This window comes from Lithobates pipiens, unplaced genomic scaffold (genome assembly GCF_037356315.1).
Source record: "Lithobates pipiens isolate NorthernLeopardFrog02 unplaced genomic scaffold, aLitPip1_a1.2 Scaffold_1, whole genome shotgun sequence".
NCBI classification, from domain to species: Eukaryota; Metazoa; Chordata; class Amphibia; order Anura; family Ranidae; genus Lithobates; species Lithobates pipiens.
In genome coordinates, this window is record NW_027507685.1 from 188670133 (window position 1) to 188692510 (window position 22378).

At 44.1% G+C, this 22378-nt stretch overlaps 2 protein-coding genes across 2 annotated transcripts in view; one reads left to right on the forward strand and one right to left on the reverse strand.

Annotated features, from left to right (window-relative positions):
• Positions 1–10216, forward strand: part of SLC31A2 (solute carrier family 31 member 2) — a 33155-nt gene extending 22939 nt beyond the window's left edge. The window contains exons 3-4 of the mRNA XM_077479036.1: positions 5117–5381; positions 9840–10216. Coding sequence (XP_077335162.1) covers positions 5117–5381; positions 9840–10026 — 452 coding nt within the window. The 3' untranslated portion in view covers positions 10027–10216. The remainder of the gene's footprint in view (positions 1–5116; positions 5382–9839) is intronic.
• Positions 10217–14458: 4242 nt separating this feature from the next.
• Positions 14459–22378, reverse strand: part of NIBAN2 (niban apoptosis regulator 2) — a 139864-nt gene continuing 131944 nt past the window's right edge. The window contains exons 14-15 of the mRNA XM_077479034.1: positions 21334–21445; positions 14459–18145 (exon numbers count right to left, since the gene is read on the reverse strand). Of these exons, the coding sequence (XP_077335160.1) occupies positions 17046–18145; positions 21334–21445 (1212 nt within the window). The 3' untranslated portion in view covers positions 14459–17045. The remainder of the gene's footprint in view (positions 18146–21333; positions 21446–22378) is intronic.

The window sequence follows — 22378 nt, forward strand, 5'->3', positions numbered from 1 at the left end:
CTGCCCCCCACCTATGCCATGAACTGAATGTGCGGTTGCAAAGAGGCTGAGTGGGCGGCTGCGGGCTTCAGGAACAGCCCAGCCGGGTGGCTGCAAAAAAGCTGTGAGAGCGATGCAGGCTTCAGGAACAGCACAGGATTTGGTGACCCCTGGCAAATCGTCATTCGACCCCCCCCCCCCCCCCCCCCCCAGGTTGAGAACCACAGATCTATAGTGTGTACTTCACTCTATAGTGTGTACTTGTATCAATCCAGAGTACGATGTCTAATTTCTGTCTGCTGCCCTATTCCTCTGCCATCAGCATGTGTCCCTTCTGACAAGTTCTCCTGACACCAAGAGACAAAGGGTGATGGGGAAGGACCTCTGACACAAAACTTGTGATCGACAGTCTCAGCTCTGTTCCTGTGTGCTGTGTGAAGGGAGGGGTGTCCCTTCCCTCTAACTGGCTGTCCGTTCTCTCCCTCACTCTGATCTGTAGAGTGTAACTTCAGCTCTCCGCCCCCTTTTTTCTGACAGCTCAGACAAACTTTATAAATTATGGACTTTAAAGTGGTTGTAAACCCTTTACAACCACCTTTTGCTACAGGTAAGCCTATAATTAGGCTTACCTGTAGCTACACTGGATATGTCCTAAACCTCCACGGACGTGCTGTTGCTTCAGTGAGACTGCTGTTACCGGTGGCTCCGCATGCAAGTGCCATCATCGCGGCTCTGCCAGAGCCTGCGATACCTGGAAGTAACTCCAGGAGTGATGGCGGCTACTGGATCGGTGAACGAGGACCGCTGAGGGGGCTTCGATCTCAGGTAAGTAATTCATAATGCGCTAGTATGCTTTGCGTACCAGCGCATTATTTCTTTGTCTTGCAGGTTGTTGTTTTTTAGGGTTTACAACCACTTTAAACAGATATAGAGAAAACTGCAGATAAACAGGTTCAACTTAGGAGGAGGATTTGTTTCACCTCTGTGTATCTCCTGGGGCCAATCACTTTACTGGGTATATGTAATCATTTACAACAGCTTTAATCCAGTTTTCAGTACAAAACAAAAAAACCCCAAAAAACTAGTACCGTATATACTCGAGTATAAGCCGAGATTTTCAGCCTCTTTTTTGAGGCTGAAAGTGCCCCCCTCGGCTTATACTCGAGTCATCGCTGTCTGCCCGCTCGATCAGCGTGTCGAGCAGACAGACAGCGGCCATTCTATTCAAAAGCCGCGCCTCCGGCTCCGCCTTCGCCTGTGATAGGCGGAACACTGAATTTCCCAGCAGCCTGTGTTCCGCCTATCACGGACATCGTATCATCCTCGTACTACGGACGAGGATGATACGACGTCTGTGATAGGCGGAACACAGGCTGCTGGGAAATTCAGTGTTCCGCCTATCACAGGCGAAGGCGGCGGCGCAGCTTTTGAATTTTACAATGGCCGCCGACGAAGAGGGCACGGGACGGAGGCAAGGCAAGGCACGGCACGGCACGGCACGGGACGGGACGGGACGGGGGCAAGGCAAGGCACGACACGGGACGGATGCAAGGAGGCAAGGCACGGGACGGAGGCTCGGGACAAAGGTAGGCTGGACACACACACACACACACACACACACACACACACACACACACACACACACACACACACACACACACACACACACACACACACACACACACACACACACACACACACACGGATGGATGGAGACACACACAGGGATGGATGGATGGATGGAGACACACACACACAGGGATGGATGGATGGAGACACACACACACAGGGATGGATGGATGGATGGATGGAGACACACACACACAGGGATGGATGGATGGATGGACACACACACACACAGGGATGGATGGACGGACACACAGGGATGGATGGACGGACACACAGGGATGGACGGACACACAGGGATGGACGGACACACACACAGGGATGGACAGGCATGTCTCACCCTCGGCTTATACACGAGTCAATAAGTTTGCCAGTTTTTTTGGGGGTAAATTGGGGGCCTCGGCTTATATTCGGGTCGGCCTATACTCGAGTATATACGGTAAATACCTGTCCTGCTACCTTCTCCTCTGAACAGCACTCTAATGGTGAGAACTTGCCAGCTGAAGACCCCAATACTTCCTGTAGTGTCCATCTCCTGGTCCATCGCTTTTTACAGTTTATGGCCCCAGGTGCCCATGTGCATGAGATATTTGAATTCACCACACAATTCTCTAAATTGTCATTGTTTGCTGTAACATTAACAATACCCTTCACTGGATACACATGATCTCTGTAATACTTTTGGTTATACAGTGTAGGTCCGTTTAGTTTTGTGCCACAATGGAGCTCTGAGTGTCCGAAGGGCCTGTCCCTATTGCACAGGACGTTCTGTGGTCTCTGGCGGCACTGGGTGGGGGATTTTATTTAACATTTAGGTTCCATCGGGCACTTTATGGTGTCAGTAATTCAGAGCTGCTTTCATTTAAAATATCTTTTTGATAAGATAATGTCCCATTTCTGCCTCATAGGGCGTTTGGTGTCATGAGTTTATGCATCACATCCTCTGAGTGATGGGAGAGGGGACGGGACGGGACGGGACAATAAAGTTCAGTCTAAGCTGTACCAGTGGACTGTGCTCATTCTTAGAATCGCATTTGGTGGTTGATGGACTCATAAGACTGCATTAACGCACACGAGGTGTCATGAGTTTATGAATCACTTCCTGTGGGTGATGGGAAAGGGAACTGGAGTTAAAAAATAAAATGGTTCAATCTAAGCTGCACAAGTGAGTTCTGCCCAGGAGCCTGGACCGGCAGCTGGCTCAGCCTCTCAGTGAGTCCCACCTCCTCCACAGCCCAGAACTCCAGTGGGTGAAGAAACCCATGATTGACTTTCACCAGCTCTCTGCAGACAGAGAGCTGAGTGATCAGTGGTGTTTGATTGCTCATTTCTAGGTCTTGGGGGTGGCGGGGGACATCTGCAGTCATCTAGGTGAAATAGGATTTTATTTTATTTTTTTTAACATTCCCAAACTTCTCTTTCAAGACTGGATTAGGACCTGCACAGTCCACGGTGGGTCATTAGTGCACGCATGTTATGTCTCATTAACATGTGCCATTTAGTCACACACAGAATGTGCCCTTTTCAGAATGAGTGAAGTGGTTTTAAAGGCAGAAGGTTTTTACCTATTTAAAATGTCATTAGCGGTTTGGATGTTTAAAAAAATAAATAAAAAAAGTCATACTTGCCTGCTCTGTGTGGTGGTTTTGCACAGAGTAACCCCAATCCTCCTTTTCTCGGGTCCCCCACCGGCACTCCTGGCTCCTCCCTCTTGACCAGTGCCCCCAGGGCAAGCAGCTTGCAATGGGGGCACTGGTGCTTGCTCGCTCCTAAGCTCTCCTCTGTGTGTTTTTTTTATAAGACACATAGAGCTGCGGCTGTGGTTGACAGCAATGGGGGCCAATGACATTAAAAGTAGTTTTGTGCACTGTGTCTGCATTCATGGAAAAGATGAGTTCTATACTGAGCCAATGCTACTAGCCCACCAAAATGTGATGCAAGTGGAGTTTAATACCTAATGGTCATATACCTTTTGCCGCGTACACACGACCGGACTTTCCGGCAGACTAGGTCTGACGGAAAGTCAGACGGAACTCCGGGAACGAACAGACTTGCCCATACATGAGTGGGCTAAGTCAGTTTGAAAGTCTGTTCGTTTTGAATGTGATGACGTACGACGGGACTAAAAAAAGGAGTTCAATAGCCAGTAGCCAATAGCTTCCCTTGCGTTGTATTTGGTCCGTCGGACCAGCATGTTGACGAACGGTTTTCCCTATAGGAATTGAATCTATTTCTAGGTCCGTCTGATTTTTAAAACGATCGGATTAGCCCACACACGATCGGATTCATTCTGTCGGAACTAGTCTGCCGGAAAGTCCGGTCGTGTGTACGCGGAATTAGTTGTACTTAAACTATAGTAAACACCGCTTGGTGACTTGTACCTACAGGTAAGCATATAACTACTTGAAGAGCAGGTGTTCTATCAGAAAGCCACTACCCATCAGAATATGCAACGGAAGTGATGTTCCGTCGCGGACATCTTGCTTTACCCCGCACTCGTCCACAGTAAGCCTACAGTCATAAGGCGGCAAGCGGACATCTTTTTACACCCACAGAAGTCTTGCATTTCACACTTATTTTTACCCATAAACTCGGCTTATATGGTGAAATACAGTATTTGGAAGTCCGTGAAACTGTTTTGATGTTGAATTTTAAAAGCAGCAGTGTTCTGTCAGATTAGCAAACCTGTGAGATTTAATGAATATAAAAAAAACCCCATAATATTTACCCCATTTTCTTTTTTTGTAAACTATGAAACATAATGTTCGGCCAAGTAAATAGATACCTATCGTGTCACGCTTCAAAATTGCGCACGCTCGTGGAATGGCGACAAATGAAAAAATTACGGTAATTAAAAAAATCCCCATAGGCGATACTTTTTTTTTTTTTGGGTTACATGATTCGATTTACGGAGGAGGTCTACTGCTAGAATTATTGCTCTCGCTCCAAAAATTTGTGGCAATACCTCACTTGTGTGGTGCAAACACTGTTTACGTATGCAACATTATCTTTTTCATTTTACCAAAAAACAGGTATTGCATTGTATTTGTGTGCAATAAAATTAATTAAAATAATTTGTGCAAGCTTACCTGCACACTTGTTTCATAATGCAGCCCGTAGATTCGTCCAGCTGGCTGAATGAAAAAAAAAGACTTGGGTTCCCCCATCCCCTATTTTGTAGATGCTCTAACTTTTGCGCATACCAATCAATATACGCTTATTGCGATTTTTTTTACCAAAAATATGTAGAATACATATCTTACTAAACTGAGAACAAAATTGGCTTATAAAGGAAAAAAAATGGGCATATTATAGCAAAAAAGTACAAAATATTGCGAGTTAGTCAGTTAAAGCGCAAAAGGAAAAAAGATCCAATTTAAAATTTTAAAAAAATCCTATTTTTTTTATTTATCCACCCTGCCTGAGAAACATTGTGTTTTAGAGAGGGAATGGGTAAAGGGCATTGGCGGCATGCAAGTTTAGACTGAATATCAGACTGTTGTCTCCTCAGGTCTTCTGCTTTCATGTGTGGTCGTTCTGATGCTCACTGTCATCTATGAGCTCTCCAAGGTGTTGAAGTCCAATCTTCTATCCCGGGTCCTGCTGACTCTGCCGCTAACTCCCGATTCCTCTCTGTCACCGTCGCTGATTTCTGATAGTGAAGCCAATGTTTCTGCAAACTCTGACCCGCTGCTGACACATAGACCCTTGTCTCCTGGGGAGAATGCTGAGCCTCTGGGATCCTTATCTGTCCAATACTCTTCATCTACCTGTCGGTAAGTTCCATGTTGTCTTTGTTCTAATGCAATCCATGTGTTCTTGGGGCTGCTTATTAAAGGAAACATTCATAAATGCTCAACTTTTTGCAGGTAAAATCTTGCATTTATTTTATTTAAATTTTTTTACTAGGAACTTGCAGAACATCGCTCCCCCGATCAGCAGATTGTGGGTGCAATCTTGGCGCTCCTGCAAACTCTCAGCATAGCTGTTTGCCTGTACCTCATGGGCAGGCAGGAAGCTCAATGAACTACAAGAGCACTCGCCAGCATCTATGCAAGTCATTAATAACTACAGGCAGTCAGTCGCAACGGCTGACGGTTCTTGTAAGCATTCATTTACATGGGGCGTGTTATTTTCAAATAGTGACAGCGGGTGCAGGGAGAGTATCCCCGGCCTGCTGTCATAAGGGTCAGGAAAATGCTGCAGCTGCTGCAAAATGTTACACCATAAAAACAGGTGGAAGATGTAACGTAAAAGATGAACATTTCCCTTTTGAGTAGCACAGTGATGTGCTGCAGTGCAGGTGGGCAAAGCCTCCGCTATTGTAGCAGTGCACTGGGGGTGCCTTTCAAAATGATGCACAGAAATGCTACATGAAGATCTGACTGGGCCCTAAATCTGGGAAAAATATCAACAATAAGACATGCTGGATTTGAAACCCTGCATCCAATTTGCAGTAGTGTGAACCCAGCATAAGACCCCATAAACACTGTTAGATTTTCTGCAGATTTTTGTCTTCAGATTTACCAGAACCATATAATATGAGGCCACACCTTCAACGTGTATGCAATCAGGCAGGCCCCTCCACTACATGGTTTTGGTAAATCTGAAGACAAAAATCTGCAGAAAATATAATGGTGTGTATGGAGGTCTAAGGGTTTATAGGATATGTTTCCAAATCCAGAATTACTAGATTGATGACTTCATCCTTCCTGCAGAACCTCCTATGTGGCTTTTCGATTTGAAAATTTTCAGCAGCTTACAAGAAAAAAAAAAAAGTCAGGAAACCTGTGCAGTATGGGTCATCTTCAGGGGAGCAGCTGTCTCTTCCTGGTATTTGCAAGTGCATCAGCAGGGGGTCAACTGCAAGAATCTGAAGAGACAGCAGGCATCCTGATGACACAACATACAGTAGGTGAGGATGGTGGCATGGGACCCTACAGAATATCGCTACTGGGTATATAAGTATATGTTTATAGATTACCCAGCAAAACAAAAGCTCAGAAATTCTTTTTTTTTTTTTGCTGGGTAATCTATAAAACATATACCGTATTTATCGGCGTATAACGCACACACCCAAAGTTTAGGAGGGAATTTTAAGGAAAAAAACTTGCATTTAAATGCCCATTAATGCAGCCTTGTCAGTCATTTGCAACCTTGCCAGTGTCTTTGCCATTTAAAAATGGGGCTGCCGAGATACAGAGCGGATGTTGTGTGTATCTCGGTGGTGCTCGGTAGCTCTCAGCCTTTCTCGGTGACTTTTGGTTATTTTCGGACGCTCTCCGAAAGCCGCCAAAAATAGCAGAGAGCGGCTGAAAATAGGCGAAAGCCACCGAGAGCGGCAGAGAAGCTTTGAAACGGCGGGGGGTGTGTATGGTCGGCGTATAACACACCCCCCACGATTTTCACCTGATTTTAAGGGGAAAAAAGTGCGTGTTATACGCCGATAAATACGGTACTTATATACCCAGTAGCGATATTCTAGGTATGTGGGGGTGGGAAGACATGGTTTCACTTTAATTGCATTTGTCAGGGACCGCTAACTGGCCATGTTGTCGGTCTCTTCCAGGTAGGGGCACATTAGTACCCATGTCAGAGAAACGCACTACTACTTCTTATTTTTCAAAAAACTGGAAAGCTTGGATTTTTTACTAGGCCTAGAAAAGAAGGGGGGATCATAGGTTTGTTTTTGAGACTGGAGTTGTATTACTAAAACTCAAGAGTGCAAAATCTGGTGCAGCTATGCATAGAAACCAATCGGCTTCCAGGTTTTATTGTCAAAGCTTAATTGAACGAACTGAAGTTAGAAGCTTATTGGTTTCTATGCAGAGCTGCTCCAGATTTACACTCTCTCTAGTTTTAGTAAATCAACCCCAGTTTCTTCTAAAGCCTCATGCACACTGGATGTTTTTGGACATTTTTTACAGCTGCTGTTTTTGGCTTGAGATGTTTTTTTCTACAGTCCATAAACTCGCCAGCAACTGTTTTTGGCTGGAAAAAACCCCACAAAAACAAGTGGGTTCTGAGGAGTTTTTTCAGCTGCAAAAAGCCCTAACGTCAAAAAAACATGGCTCATCAGCATTTTAACATATTTTTGATCCCATTGATTAAAAAAAAAAGCTTAAAAATGCTCAAACACTGAAGGGCCAAATTAAGACAAAAATTCTGCCCCGATTTGTCCCTGAAACTAAGAACAGGGACGCACCGGACCCTTACTGTCAGCCACATCCTTGTCTAGTGTGAACCCAGCCTAGTGGTGTAGTGGTTAGCACTCTCACCTAGCAGTAAAAAGGGTCGCTGGTTTGAATTCCAACCACGACACTACCTGCCTGGAGTTTGCATGTTCTCCCTGTGCCTGCGTGGGTTTCCTCTGGGTACTCCGGTTTCCTCCCACACTCCAAAGACATGCAGGTAGGTTAATTGGCTTCTGTCCAAAATTGGCCCTAGTATATGAATGGGGACCTTGGATTGTGGGCTCCTTGAGGGTAGGGACCGATGTGAGTGTGCAAGGGACAGGGACAATTGTAGACACTCACTCTGGATGAACCGGATGGACTGGTGTCTTCATTCAACCTTACTAATTATATAAATCTACTGGCAGCAATATTCCAAGACTAACATATCTAGCCCTGTAAAGAAGAAATGCATAGCTTTTTCTGAAGCCGCTCCGATCTGGTCCCACGCTGAGCTTTCAATGGCGGCTTCTCTGTGTGGGCAGAAGAGGCAGCTGACAGAAGCCCCATAGTAACTCTATTGGTGGTGTCACTTCCCAGTCGTTATCAGCTGTCTCCTGCACACGGCATCAGCCGCTGGAGACTCGACCGGATCAGCTTCAGAAAAGGTATGTATAGCTTTTTTTTCTTTTTTCTTTACAGGGTTAGACAGGTTAGTAGTCTTTAGAGTGTTGCTGCGAGTAGATTTCAAGATTTTAGTTTTAGGCTGAACTGCTACTTTAATAACTTTGTGCTGAAGAAATCTAAATATTGATTATAGTAGTTCCTCTGAATTCATGTATAAAGCCATATGTGACAGGTTGTCATTTGAAGGCTTCATGCATAAAAATATCTTGAGGAACAACCTTCCCAATCATGTTACCGTAGCAGTATAATAGAATGAAGGATAGTAGCTACAAGTGGAACAAACCATTCTTCCTATGGAGGTCCATTTTTATTGACATCCACCCCGCCACCCAGGGGTACATTTCCTAAGAACCCATTGCCTACATACAGTGTATGGGCTGGCTCTTGGGAATCAAGGCAGCAGCATCGTTCTGTGACCATAATCAATATATGCTTGTAAAGGGATAGGAGGAGAGCTGAAATACAGCAAGCAGAGATGGAAAAATTGGTTGGAGAAATGCAAGGGCTGCCATTGATGGTCTTAAAATGTTACTTGAGCCTGTCTGCTGTGCTGACCTACTGGCCTCAGTGCTTTTTGAGTCCCTAATCTTGAGCAAGTATGCAGAGCATGAGTTTTTGTTTTAATAACACTTGTTTCCAGTCTGGGACTCAAAATATCGCAGACAGCATTTTAAAAGTGTCATTTTTGGCAGCCTACATATTTCGTAGTGGTTTTCTTTTAAATGTGACAGTTTTGTTCATTTTTTTTTCCCCATTCTGCTCAACGTGCTTTCACTTAGAGAGATTCTGTCTGCTTCCTGCCAAGTAACCACACAGGCTCTCTGGTGAAAGCTCTGCAGTGGTTAATGTCAATATTCTACACTTTCCTGGATAAGGCCCAGGGGTAGCGGGTGCTGCAGCAATAGCCAGCTGGTACTGGAGATCAACGCAGATATTCACCAGCACACCACAGTTCGAGTACCAGCCACAAAGGCTTTAATTTAGAGTGATCACATCACAGTGGACAAAGTGCAACGTTTCAAAGCCACTCAGGACCCCTCGTCAGGCATGTGGATCACATGGCTATAAAACTTTACACCTTTGTCCACTGTGATGTGAGAACTCTTCAATAAAGCTTTTGGGCAGTACTTGATGATTTGTGGTGTGTAAGGCTCTACAGTGGGACACAGATGGCAATTACAACAGGACAGAGATTCAAACCCTTACTACCGCCAGAAGACAGGGATATACAATGTAATACTGACGTATAATCACACACATAGGTTGGACTTGCATCTTTTTTCAACCTTGCCTACTAGGTAAGAGTGCTTTTGTTTCATGTAAAAGATAGAATGGCTGTCTAATTTCTCATTGTTCTTTTCTTTCTATACACAGATGGTGGTTCCTGCACTCCTCATTGGCTCTGCTGCACACATCCCAGGTTTTCCTTGGATATGTTCTGATGTTGTGTGTCATGTCCTACAATTCTGCCATTTTCTTGTCGGTTATCATTGGGTCTGGCCTTGGATATTACTTGGCCTTCCCTCTCCTTGCTAAATTCCCAAAGCCGTACAGGCTGTAGAATCCTGCTGCTGGGAGGAATACGGATAAGTGGTCCTGTCTTCCAGATACTATTTGCACTAATTTCTATGAGTCTTTACATGATGTCTCAGGTATAATAACTTGCCCTTGCCTCTCTGAACTAAACGCTCTACCTGTGGTTACACTCCTATGCATCCTGATTATAAGGACCCCTATTAGCCTAATCGGCAGTTTGGTTGCACAGCAGTAGGGTCCAGGGACGCATAAGATAGGTGGCTTTTATTCTTTTAACATAAGTTTTTAGTACATTATGTTGTACCCCCACCGCTAAACCTGCCCACACATAAATATGCTCTACAGAATTTCAGTTATGTCCAGCTATTAGGTCATCTTTTACATGCTATCCCGTGTGATCTTTGTAGACGTATAGGTCATGTCAGAGGTACAGAGATCACCTTAGTGAGGAATTTGTATTATAATTCTTCAATGAACATCAGCAGCATAAAAAAAGATGAGGCTCATTCTAGACTGTTTTCTTTCTTTATTGATGGCTACATATTAAAAGGAGCATTCCACTTGCCCAGCATAACTAAAGTGAACCTGTGACTAGGCAATGGGCATTCAAGTAGTGCGCTTTAAACAAGCTTTCACTGACCTATGTTGCTTCAAGCTGTGTAGAGTAGTTTTTCTCAGGTCACAGCAAATGCAGAAATCCTCCATATCTCACTTGGCCTTCCAAACTCGTGTCCAGTGCTGGATCTCTGGGAAAGGGGAGAGCAGGGTGAACCAAGCTGCTGAGAAAACATTGTTTCGGCTTTGAAATTTAGGGATGAATTGATCCACAGCACCTGCTGCTACAGAAATCAGTAAGAGCTTGTTTCGGGGCTCATTTATTTCCTGTTCAGTATATATGCAAATACTTGAATGATAGCCTGGTTACAGTTGCCATGTAAAATTAACTAGTCAGGAGGAAATAATGGGGTCTGCCTTTGCCGGCCTTCTTTTAGCAGCATTAGCTGATTGGCTGTATAAAGATCCTTTGGCAAATACTTGAGTCCTTGAACTGGAAACAATCATGTTGATTAGAAAATGCTGAAGTTCCAATCTGCATGCTTGTCCCAGGTTGGGTAGGCTGTTGCATTGATCTGTACAAGTCACTGTTTAGATGGGTAAAGAGTTGCTGCTTTGCTGAATGTAATTTGCTAGTGAGGGAGCAACTGGGTGCAAAATGGGGGAGCATTTCTTTGCATAGCATTTTGGTCACTGGCTGGTTTGCTGCCAGGAACGCATGTGTGCCATGGGTTTTAGGCCTGGTTCACACCTATGCATTTTTTAGTTTTTACAGTTATGCAGGAACACTACAGTCCAACTTAACATGCTTTCCTTTGGGTCATGTTCACATCTGTGCTTTTTATGGAAAGGGCCAGGGACTCTTTTCTGGTTCCATAAACTTCAATGGACCAACAACGTGTTGAAAAACACAAACTGCACCTGGAATAATGCAATCTGCATAGCTGTGAACCAGACCTTACTCAAAAGAGGAGGGTTGTTGGCATGACCAACATTTTTAGACTAAGGTCAGCAATGACAGCCCCCATATTTCTCATGATAGGTTTACTTTAAATGGTTCTGTACTATAAGATATAAAGGAGAGGCTGGCAATGGCAGCCTTCTCGTAAAGGGAACATCTGAGGTTTGAAGTAAGGGTGCTGCCAGCACTCACTGCTTGCTAGACCTGCTCCTGGCATTACTAGTGAGTCACCGGCCTGAACAAACGTGCAGGACATCAAGCTTTGCTGACAGCATACTTCTTCTGCTGGTAATCAGTAGGTATTGAAGCCAGGATCAGCATGACAGCCCTAAAGACAAGGCAGCAATAGCAGCTCCCATGCTTTGTCCTTATATTTACTTTCAAGGAAATTACAGAGAGAACTAAAATGCTGCCCAGTTGTCCTTTAAGGCCTAACCTGTCACTAGCCTGAACAAGTTGGCAGATCAGAAGTTCTGACTTCACTGGCCTAAAGGATTTGTGACCATGGGAATGCCATTTTATTAGAACAAACTTCACTTTGCTTTTTATTTCCTTTTGAGTTGCTAGATGTGCACAGCTCCAAACTGTGCGCAAAATGTGGTGAAAATGTTTGGAAAGCACAGTAGGAATTGTAGATTTTTACTATGCTGCAAGATATATTTGAAGGTGGACGATTTTGTTGCAATGCATAGTTTTAGGTACAAGCTAAATGGATTTGTTGCCAATTTTTTTAATCTTGTATTCTTTTTCTATTAAAGTTAAAAACTGTGAATGTTTTTTTTTTTTTTACCTTCAAATTGGACTTCATAAAAAAAATAAAAAATCAGCAGACAGAGAAAGGGCGTTGTTTACTAAAACTGATGCACACAAAATCTGGTGCAGCTGTGGATAATAACCAATCGGCTTCCAGGTTTTATTATTAACCGCTCGCCGACCAGCCGCCATCATTATACTGTGGCAATGATCCCGCGAATCACCGTAGGTGTACTTCGGCAGGGGAATCTCGCTTTTGTGAGCGCTCAGATTGGCCAGTGGGGAAGCCAGTCAGTGGGTCCGGCAGATTATGTCTGCCGGCCATCCACAGTGACAGAACAGGGATTTGCCTGTGTAAACAAGGCATATCTCCGTTCTGACAGGGAAGATCACACAGATCCTGTCTTTCTGCAGAAAGACGGATCTGTGTGTTTCCCCAGTGACACAGTCCACCATACTGTTAGAACAAAAAGTGAGGTAACACATTTAACCCCTTCCCTGCCAGTACAATAACAGTGCATATTTTTAGCACTGATTACTGTAATAATGTCACTGGTTCCCAATAAAGTATCAGGTGTCCGATCTGTCTGCCGAAACGTTGCAGTCTGGCTAAAAATCACTGCCATTACTAGCAAACCAATCATCATACGCCTTTTGCGATTATTTTTTTTACAAAATAGGTTGAATACATATTTGCCCACACAGATTAAGACTTTGTTTATAGTGCAAAAAATAAACTGCAGAGGTGATGAAATACCACCAAAAGAAAGCTCTATTTGTGGGGGGAAAAATAAGACACTTTGGTTGTTTGTTGTTAAAGCAATGCAGTGCTGTATCGCTAAATAATGGCATGGTCAGGAAGTGGGCAAATACTTCCAGTCCTTAAAGCGGAGTTACACTTTTTTTTATTTTATTTTTTAAATCACCTTTTCATGTCTGTTGCTAGGGGGGTCCCTCGTAATCTGCCTGTCCATGGCGCCTGACATTTCCCTTGGCGCCCGTGCTCACTAGTGCTTCGGAGAGATGCTTGTCATAACTTCCCAGTAGTCAGTGGGCAGCACCGAGGCCTTCATTGCCATCACAACGGGGGTGGGAACTTCTGACGTTGCCGCGTGTTTTGATGGCAATGTCAGAAATGTATTGCGCGTGTGCAAGAACAGGCGGTGCATGCTGGTCGATCAGCTGCACCAGAGCCTGGAAGATAGTGCTTGTGGGGTTTGCATGCCAACAAGCACCATGGAAACTGCCAGGAAAGAGGAATACAAGATATACTCAAGCCGATTCAGCACAGAAACGCGAGTGATATAAATAAGCTTTAGAAACAAAAGATTTTCATTGCAAAAAAAAATATACAGTGGGAACTCCACTTTAATTGGTAAAGCTTAATTGAACAAGCAGAAGTTAGAAACTGATTGGTTACTATGCACAGCTGCACCAGTTTTAGTAAATCTCCCCCCAAAGTCTGTTGCTTGGGTAATCGAGCACCTTTTGAGCTGTTTCTGATTGGAGGATATTAAGAAATATAGGCCTTTTTCACACAGGCCATTATGTGTATCGACTGGATACCAAAGGCAAGAATAAACAACTTCATTGTGTGAACAGCTGCAACCACTCTATGCAAAGCAATGACAGGCTGAGAGAAGCCGTGGATGTTTGTATGCATTTGCAAAATTGGGGGTTACCAATGGATGTCCCAGCTTGGATATAGATGGATGCATCCAGGCTCTGCCATGCATTTTGAACTTTAACTACTGGTTGTGCTCGTACATCCAAACAGCCAAAGCTCCTCTAAGCCTCTCATTGGTATGTACAATCTGAGCGGCTGCAGCTGTTGGCATATACCAGTCATCAATGCTGCTGGAATCTGGTGTATGCACAAAAAAAGACAGTTCATCTTGCAAGAAAATTTAAATGCACATATTTTTGCAAAAAAATGAATTGTGCATTATTTTTTCCTGCAGGAGGCTGGAAAGCCGTGCACCGTGATCAGTGGTGCAATGTCAGGCTTCTGCAGCTTTCGGCCCCTGCACTGCCACACTGAGGTAGAGAGAGGCTGCAGGAGCTGGAACATCTAACCTGTTCCAAAAGATCAACTTCGCCTTTAAGGAGGCCTCTTGCCACTTTTGCTATATGAATATAAATGTTTATTTGTAAAATATAAAAAGGAAATGTTTCAGATAAACTCCAGTTTTCTTACAATAAAGTTTTTATTTATTAATTAGAAGCTTTTTTTATTTTTAATTATTTAAAACATTTAAAAGTTTTAATAAAATATATATATTTGGGAGGGGAGATGCGGGTTTGTACTGGTAGAGAGAAGGCACTTGTTTGGCTTCAGAAAATGAGGTTGCCTCAAGGTTGTGCATGGAGTGAAGATGTCAGGCAAGAACCGCTCCCACATTCTGTCCAGTCACATGCAGAGATTGTTCCTCTTACATACACACATAAGGAATGTACATCTAAAAACACATCACAGAGCTGTGTCAGAGGGTTTGTGTGTGTGTGCGCGCAGGGTTCACCAAGTTAAGTCTCACACTGACGGAATGTAAAACTGCCAGAGATACAGCTGCAGGCTTCTCCTCCGTCCATATGTGACGGAATGTTAACATTTCCAATTGTCCCCTAGAGAAAAAGAACATTCAGTCTCCACCTAGGAAGTTGTGATACTTTCTGGAGACACCTTTATGTCCACAGAACCATTATTGGAATGGACACCTTATACTAAAGCCTGCCATAGGTGCATCAAATATCCAGTTCTGGAAGAGATTCAATCCATTGATGGGTGGGCTGGTTGTACCCAAGTTGATCCATCGATCGACTTTGGTTCAACCAGCCTGTCTGATTTTTTTTTTTTTTTAAACATGCGATCACTGCCAGCGGCTATAGCCGCTAGCAGTAATTGTGTTTTGCTAGCCAGGAAGGCTCCCCACCAGAACACAAAAGCACTGCAGGAGGGATTCCCCTATCAACTCTGAACTTTCCCCCCATGGTAGAAGGAAAGAAAATAGATTCATCTATGGCCTGCCTAACATTTAGACGTCTAAGCAACTTTTCCCTCTGCCATTTTTAAAGTACATATTTGCCCTCAAAGACTTCAGTCTTGTCTGAATTGCACCTGCGTTAGGGTCTAAATTAAAAAATTATCAGGATAATTTGATTGCTATAGAGGGGTGGGAGAGATTGATAAGCAACTGGTCTAAGTATTATGCTAAACATTAACCCCTTCCTGGCCACCCCAGTGTCCCTTTAAAGGGTTCTGAATGCCCAAGGGGGCAGGAAAGATCTGCTGGCTACCGTCAACTTTTTTTTTTTTTTTTTTTAAATAGCTTGGTGTCTCTGCATGGGAGTTAAAGCCTAGCATCTGGCCACTGCACATGTGTGTTACGCAGGTAGCAACAGGTTAAGACAGCAGAGCTGTTTCCGGTCTGTCTATGCAATCCCATGCCAGTTTTTAATTCAGCGTGAAATAGAAACTGGTGCTGGTTTTGTGCCTAAATAACAAAACGGTCCCATTAGATTGAAACTGGTGTACAGAATGAACTGTCTGCAGATAGGCCACATGCCTCTCTGCCTATGCATGAACACCCTACATGGGAAGAACCTGCATAGAGACAGTGCCCCACTATTAACAGCTGAGCAGGAGGGAGCCAGAGCAAGCAGTTCCAGCTCGCCTGATCTCTGTGTGGTGCAGCTCCAAACAAACAGCTTTAATCATGTCAATTAGGAGCATGATCTTTGCGGTTTCCTCAGTTTAATATGGTGCAAGCGTTATTCTTGTGCCTCTCTTTGTTAATCTCTCCCCCCCCCCCCCCCTCCAATACTGTATATTTACTAAAGAACTATGTTAGTGAGTACTGGTTTAGCATGTAGGAGCCCCAAAGGCATCCCAGGCCAGCATTGCAGCAAGTTAGGGCTCCCCGTGATCTCATAGTGTAAAAGAACAATGCTTTGTAATGGGGGATGTGAAATCATGCTATGGAGTGATAAATTCTACCATGAAGCTAAATCCTTATTCACATGTGTATAGAGGACAACCTAACACTCAGATATAGAACATCTTTTGGAGTAGGTCCTCGTTTTAGATTGCAAGATTTGAACGCCTGGACCTTTGCATAATGTGGATTATTCAGTTGCGGGAACAGGAGTTAAAGTTGTGTTTTACATAAAAAAATTTAAAAAAAAGTATCCCCCAAAATTTGTGAAATTATGTACGAGAATGAACCCATGACACCCATACACACAATCCATCACATGCATGCAAGGGAGGCTGTAGGGTCTGCTCAGTGAAGCCCTCCATGAAGGGGCACCTCAATGTGGTTTTCTTTGGGTTAGTGTTTGTGCCTCTTTGCTGTGTACTGAGTGTTTATACAAAGCAGTGTGCAGATGGGTGTGTATCCTAGAAAGAGAAACAATCTTCTGTGATAGTGGCAGTACTGGAAGCTTTGTGACGGGAATCGTAACATTGCACATTAAAGCTCGGAAGATAAAACTTGCACAAGCTCAGCACTAGTGAATTACAGTGGGGGTTATGGGACAATATTACACGACGCAGATGGGGGGCAATGGTGATTGTGGAATATTGAAACACTGTGTATTTATGTCATGGGGAATAGCAAAAACTCCAGCGTTGGCATAGCTAAAGGGCAGGGTGGGGTGTGTTGCAGAGCGAAAAAGCATTTAAATAAGACGTTTTGTGCCAAAAAGGAGGGAGATTCTGGCGCTGCTTCTACCCTCCATAAGTTCATAGTAAAAGCTTAGTCCCATTGTGCAGGGCCTCAGAACTGAGTAATGACCTCTTCTTTCTTTTGTGGAGCTGGTGCAGTTTCCCTGTACCCTTCACCCTCTTCCTCCTCTTCACTCATGGGCGATTGGAAGCCACTATCATCTGGGGTGGAATGTACTGCATGTGACGTGGAATTGTGAAGCACATCAGACTGGGTGTCCTCTTCTGAAGGAGAGGCAAGTGAAGTAATAATCACTTGTGGCAACTGACAAGGCAATATATTGGGTTGGACAGTTTTTTCCTGTGACGGGTGGTGTTCCAGCTCCTCTGCTGGATGGTGTTCCAGCTCCTCTGCTGGATGGTGTTCCAGCTCCTCTGCTGGATGGTGTTCATGGCTCACATATTCCATGACTGATTCGTGGTTGACTGCCTTGTTCTCGGGTACTTCATGAGGCTGCTCCTCAATTAACTTTTGATCATCTGTGCTCAAATGTTCCTGTGTCAGCAAATGATGGGGTGATTCCTCTTCCCGATGACCATGGCCTTCTTGTTCTGTATGATCTGCAACCCTCTGGTAATTGTGTACCAATGCTTTTTCTGGAGACACATCTGTGGTGGAAGGTGCCACTGTCTGCTCTACATGACTGCGATCCCCATTTTCTTCAGGATGTCCACCAAATGATGTGTTCTCTTCTTCCTGGGCCTGAGGATCATTGGGCCTCATCTGCTCTGTGTGGGACTGAGTGACCTGTGTCACCTGTTCCTCAGGTAGTGCATGTTGGGGGGCTTGTGCTATGTCCTCATGTTGTGGGATCTGTGTTTTGTCTGGAACCTCAACATCAAACTCTTTGACAAGCATGCTTCGGATTGTGCCAACATCACTGGACTCTGGCTCTTCAGGGATATTGTCATTTGCTGGGGCCTCCTGGCAGGATTCCAGGTATTCAGGGGCGTCATCATCCTGAATAAGGGATACCACTTGGCGTTGTCTACCATGTCGACCTCCAGAGGAATCCGTATTGTTGGAGTACTTTTCAGTCCAATTAATGGGGGGCTCATCTTCCAGGAGATGAAGGTTAGGATCACTGTTGTGCAATACCATACTGTCCCGGAACAAGTTATGTTTTCGCTGCGTGGCGGCATCTTTTACAGCTGGAAAGGTACAAAGAAAGGATGGAATTATTATATATTATAGTTACCATTTATACTCAAACTTTGAGGAGTTAGTCTGAAGTTGATGGATAAGCTGACCTGACTTTCACCGATTACCCACCTTATATCACCCTAATTTTACAAACATTTGCCATGCCCAATACAACCAAACTGCCAGTGCACACCCTTATATTGCAATGCAACTACTAGAGGCCTTAAACACACTGGACATTTTTCTTTTTAACGCTGCTCTATGCCGACGCTTTTTTGGGGGTTTTTTTTTCCAGCCTTTTAATGCCCCTAAATGTTAGCCTATCAGTCCATGCACATATAGGCATTTAGAGGCAGGGGTGCTTTGAAGCAGAAAAAATAAATAAACACGGCCAATACATCCATGTGCAACAGCCTTTTGGTAAAAGAAAAAAAAAAAAGAAGCATGTTTGATGCGTATAAAGGCGTGTTTACCGCTTGGATGTACAGAATAAATTATCCTTTCAATGAAATGAACTGACACGCCTAAAAGCATCACATGTGTTTACAAGCATCCAGCATTGCCAATACACCATTGCCAGGAGGAAAGGCCAAAGTGTGCAGTGTGCATGAAGCCTTAAAGGTACGCTAAGAGGGATTGTCTCATTTGCTATCTTTTGGTACTACTGAAAATATTTTGTTAACTGTTTGAGCAGTGCCATAATACCCGTTGAGTTTCCAATAAGATTTGGGGATGATGAACTACTTGTGCTGTACTCATCAGTTAGCATTGTTCCTAGCTCTCTCCAAGGGCCGTAAAACACCCCCCAATGTGTTCTAAAAATTGTAGAATTAATTAGTCCTTCCATAGACACAATAAAGTAAGTCTGTTGCCACCTTAGGGAAGAGAGCACGGTACTGGTGGGATGAAAGCAAAATGGGTCAAAAAAAAAAAACCCTGAAGAAAACGAATACATCTTTACTTTTGGGTTTAGATGCACTTTAACTCTGCCGTTTGCTTCATTCACCTCTTTTCGCAATCCTGCTGCTCTGTCAGTTCCTCCACAGGCTACTGATTACCCAAAAGATCTATGCAAGGCCACTCCATACATCTGAATCCCAGATACCTTTACTAAAGCATATGACCTAAACTCTAGTCACTTCCCCACTATTGTGGGATTTCAACCATATGCCATTTAGCTTTCTCCAACTCTTGACACTTTCAAACACTAAGCGCTAGTTTACATGAGCGGCACTCGCTGCACCTCTGAAAAGCCACCCATGGAGTGATTTTATGAGGGTGATGGAGCAGTGGCCATTTTAACTGCTAAAAGGGAGATTTTAAGTTGAAATACCATCAGCCAAGAAGTCCCATTTACTCGAGTGGGTCGCATTTGGGAGGATGTACTGTCTGCCATACATTGCCTGTGGTATGAATTCTCAGCAATGGTTGTATGTAACCAAAATGGCTACTGGCCATATTAACTTGCAGCTTGAAATTCAAACTACCTTCTTCTAACTTTTACCACTGTTCGGCTGTCTGTGTCAACAAGGCTTCATTCCCCTCTGCAGACAAACTCACATAGTATGAGGTGCTCCAAGTTGCTATTTCAGTCACTGATCTGACATTGCTTCTTTTATCTCTGCTGCATATACATTTCCATTAGATTGTATAGTTATTCACTTACGGCCCACCACCGTACATTTACTGCATGGTGGCTGCTCTGTCCCAGATCATGTACCTAGTACATGATTTGACACTTCCGGGTCTGGGAGGCACATGCCGGTGTTCTGGCATATAGTGTCCGGCCCATACTGCACATGCGCAGTACGGAGCAGAAGAAGCTTCGGAAAATCTCTGAAGATTAACGGCACCTGCGCCGTGAGTCGAGGTGGTAGCCCCACCATCCAAGCGGACATAGGGCTGGGAAAATTAGAGGGGCGCTCGCCACGTTTCGGGCATGGCCTCGCTGCGCTCGGCTCTTTTTATTCCAACTCTATGTCCACTTGGATGGTGGGGCTAGAACCTGGACTCATCTTTGGGTATTTTCGAAATATGTGTGTGCAGTACACAGCGGACACTATCCGATGGGGGACTGTATATGATAGGACACAGGCAGTGGCCTGCTCCTTCTGTAATCACACCCAGCAGCGGGTACTGCAGACTCTATGTCCGCTGGAACCCGCCGATTACACAGGCAGAACAACAATCTAAACAATCTGTAAACAAGGCAGATGGTTGTTCTGTCAGAAGGTAAAGTATTCATCTCCTGTGTTTCTGCAAAGCAGGAACACTGTTCTTTGCCTTTTCCTAGTCAAAGCACCCCCCCACAGTAAGTAAGCACAGGTTAGGCACACAGTTACCCCTTTGAGAGCTCCTGATGTTAACCCCTTCCCAGCTAGTATCCTTAGGATAGTGACAGTGCATTTTTTTTTAGCACTGTATTTATTAGTGTCACTGGTCACCAAAAATTGCCAGTTAGTATCTGATTTGTCTACCGCAATGTCGCTGTCCCTGACCCCCGCCATTACTAGTAAATTAATAAAAATCTCATAGTTAGACAATAACATTTGTGAAAAATCAACATACGACTATGAGGATTTTGTTTTACCAAAAATATGTAGCAGAATACATAGTGGTCTAAAATGATCAAGAAATTTAGATTTTTTTTTTTTTTTTTTTTTTTTTATATAGCTCAAAAATAAAAAAGGTGATCAAATACCACCAAAAGAAAGCTCTATTTGTGGGGAAAGTATATTTATTTGGGTACATCGTCCCATGAAATTCTCAATTAAAGTTACTCAGTGCTGTATCGCAAAAAATGGCCTGGTCATGAAAGGGGGGTAAATCTTCCGGAGGTTAAGTATATACGGCCCCCTTTTCTACTGTTTCTTTCTATTGCTACACAGCTTTATATACAATGAGGGGAATTAATCAAAACTGGAGCAGTTGTTCATAGTAGCCAATCAGCTTGTTCAGCTAAGCTTTGGAAATGAAAGAGAATCTGAAGCAGCTGTGTATAGCAACCAATCAGCCTCTGTCTGCTCCAGTTTTGATTAATTCCCCAGGGTGACATTTTATATATGGTCTTACTTGTTCTGCCCTCTTGTTAAAGCTGTACCTTTGTACAGAGCCACTGCAGATGATGTCACTCCATGGCAAAAATAATAATGAATGAAGGTTTGTTCACCCAACAGCCACAGCACTTTCTTCTTACCTTGCACAATGTCCCTCATCACAGTCTGCAGCACAACCTCTTCATATGTGTTCTCCACCAGGACAAACCTCGACAGCTCCTCAAATATAAGTTCCTGGTATCGAGGCAACTCCTGTAGGTAACAATGCCAAGACCCCAAGTAAGAAAAGAGGACTAAAAACCATACAGTGTGATCCATCGATTTCCAATCACATACATTAGTCATTAGAAACAGCAATTCTTGTTACCAGTTGAATTCTCCCCAGAATAATCTAGGAGCTTGCTATTATAAGTGCCCAGAACTGTCCTACCTCCCTAGACCCTTTATGGACCTCATCCACCAATGTTCTTTCACCATCAATATCATCTTACAAAGATGATTTAAAGTGAACTTCTGGACAAAAAAAAAAAAAAACACAAACCTGCAGCAGTACTTCTCTGCAAAACATTTTTCATGTTATCCCTTTAAAATGCTGTAAGTACAGAAAATTTGTTTATTCTGCCATAAATACAGTGAGCTGACAGTACTGCACTAAAATGCCAAAGTATTGTTTACCTGCCAGAGTTCTTCCCTATAGGACTACAGAACACCTTACGGCAAGGGTGGCCCGCGGAGCCCTTTGACGTGGCCCGCGACCTCCTGCTCTGGAATGGCAGGTTAGCAAGCACAGATCGCAGGTTGCCGACCCGTCATACCACAGCATTGGTGTTGTGAATGAAACTGGTGGTAGAGAAAGAAAACGGCTGCAGAGCAGAGCCCATAAGCCGATGCTTCTTGTACAGCGTCGGCTTTTGCCACAGGCAGAGTCTATGGCAAAGTTCAGTTAACCCACAGCACTACCTTGCACCCGCGGTGTGGGTAATCATCAGTGTGAAAGCAGTTTAGGCCCTTTTCACACGATCGGCCCTACCCAATCGGACCCTCAGTTCACCTCTAGAGAGCGGTAGATGTAAACAGACCGTTGTCCGTTTACTCCCGCCTGCCTCCAATTCGGTCCTAAAAATCTGATAAAAAAAAATAGAAGGGAGTTCACACCCTGCCATCTGGGTGGATCGGAGGGCCTAT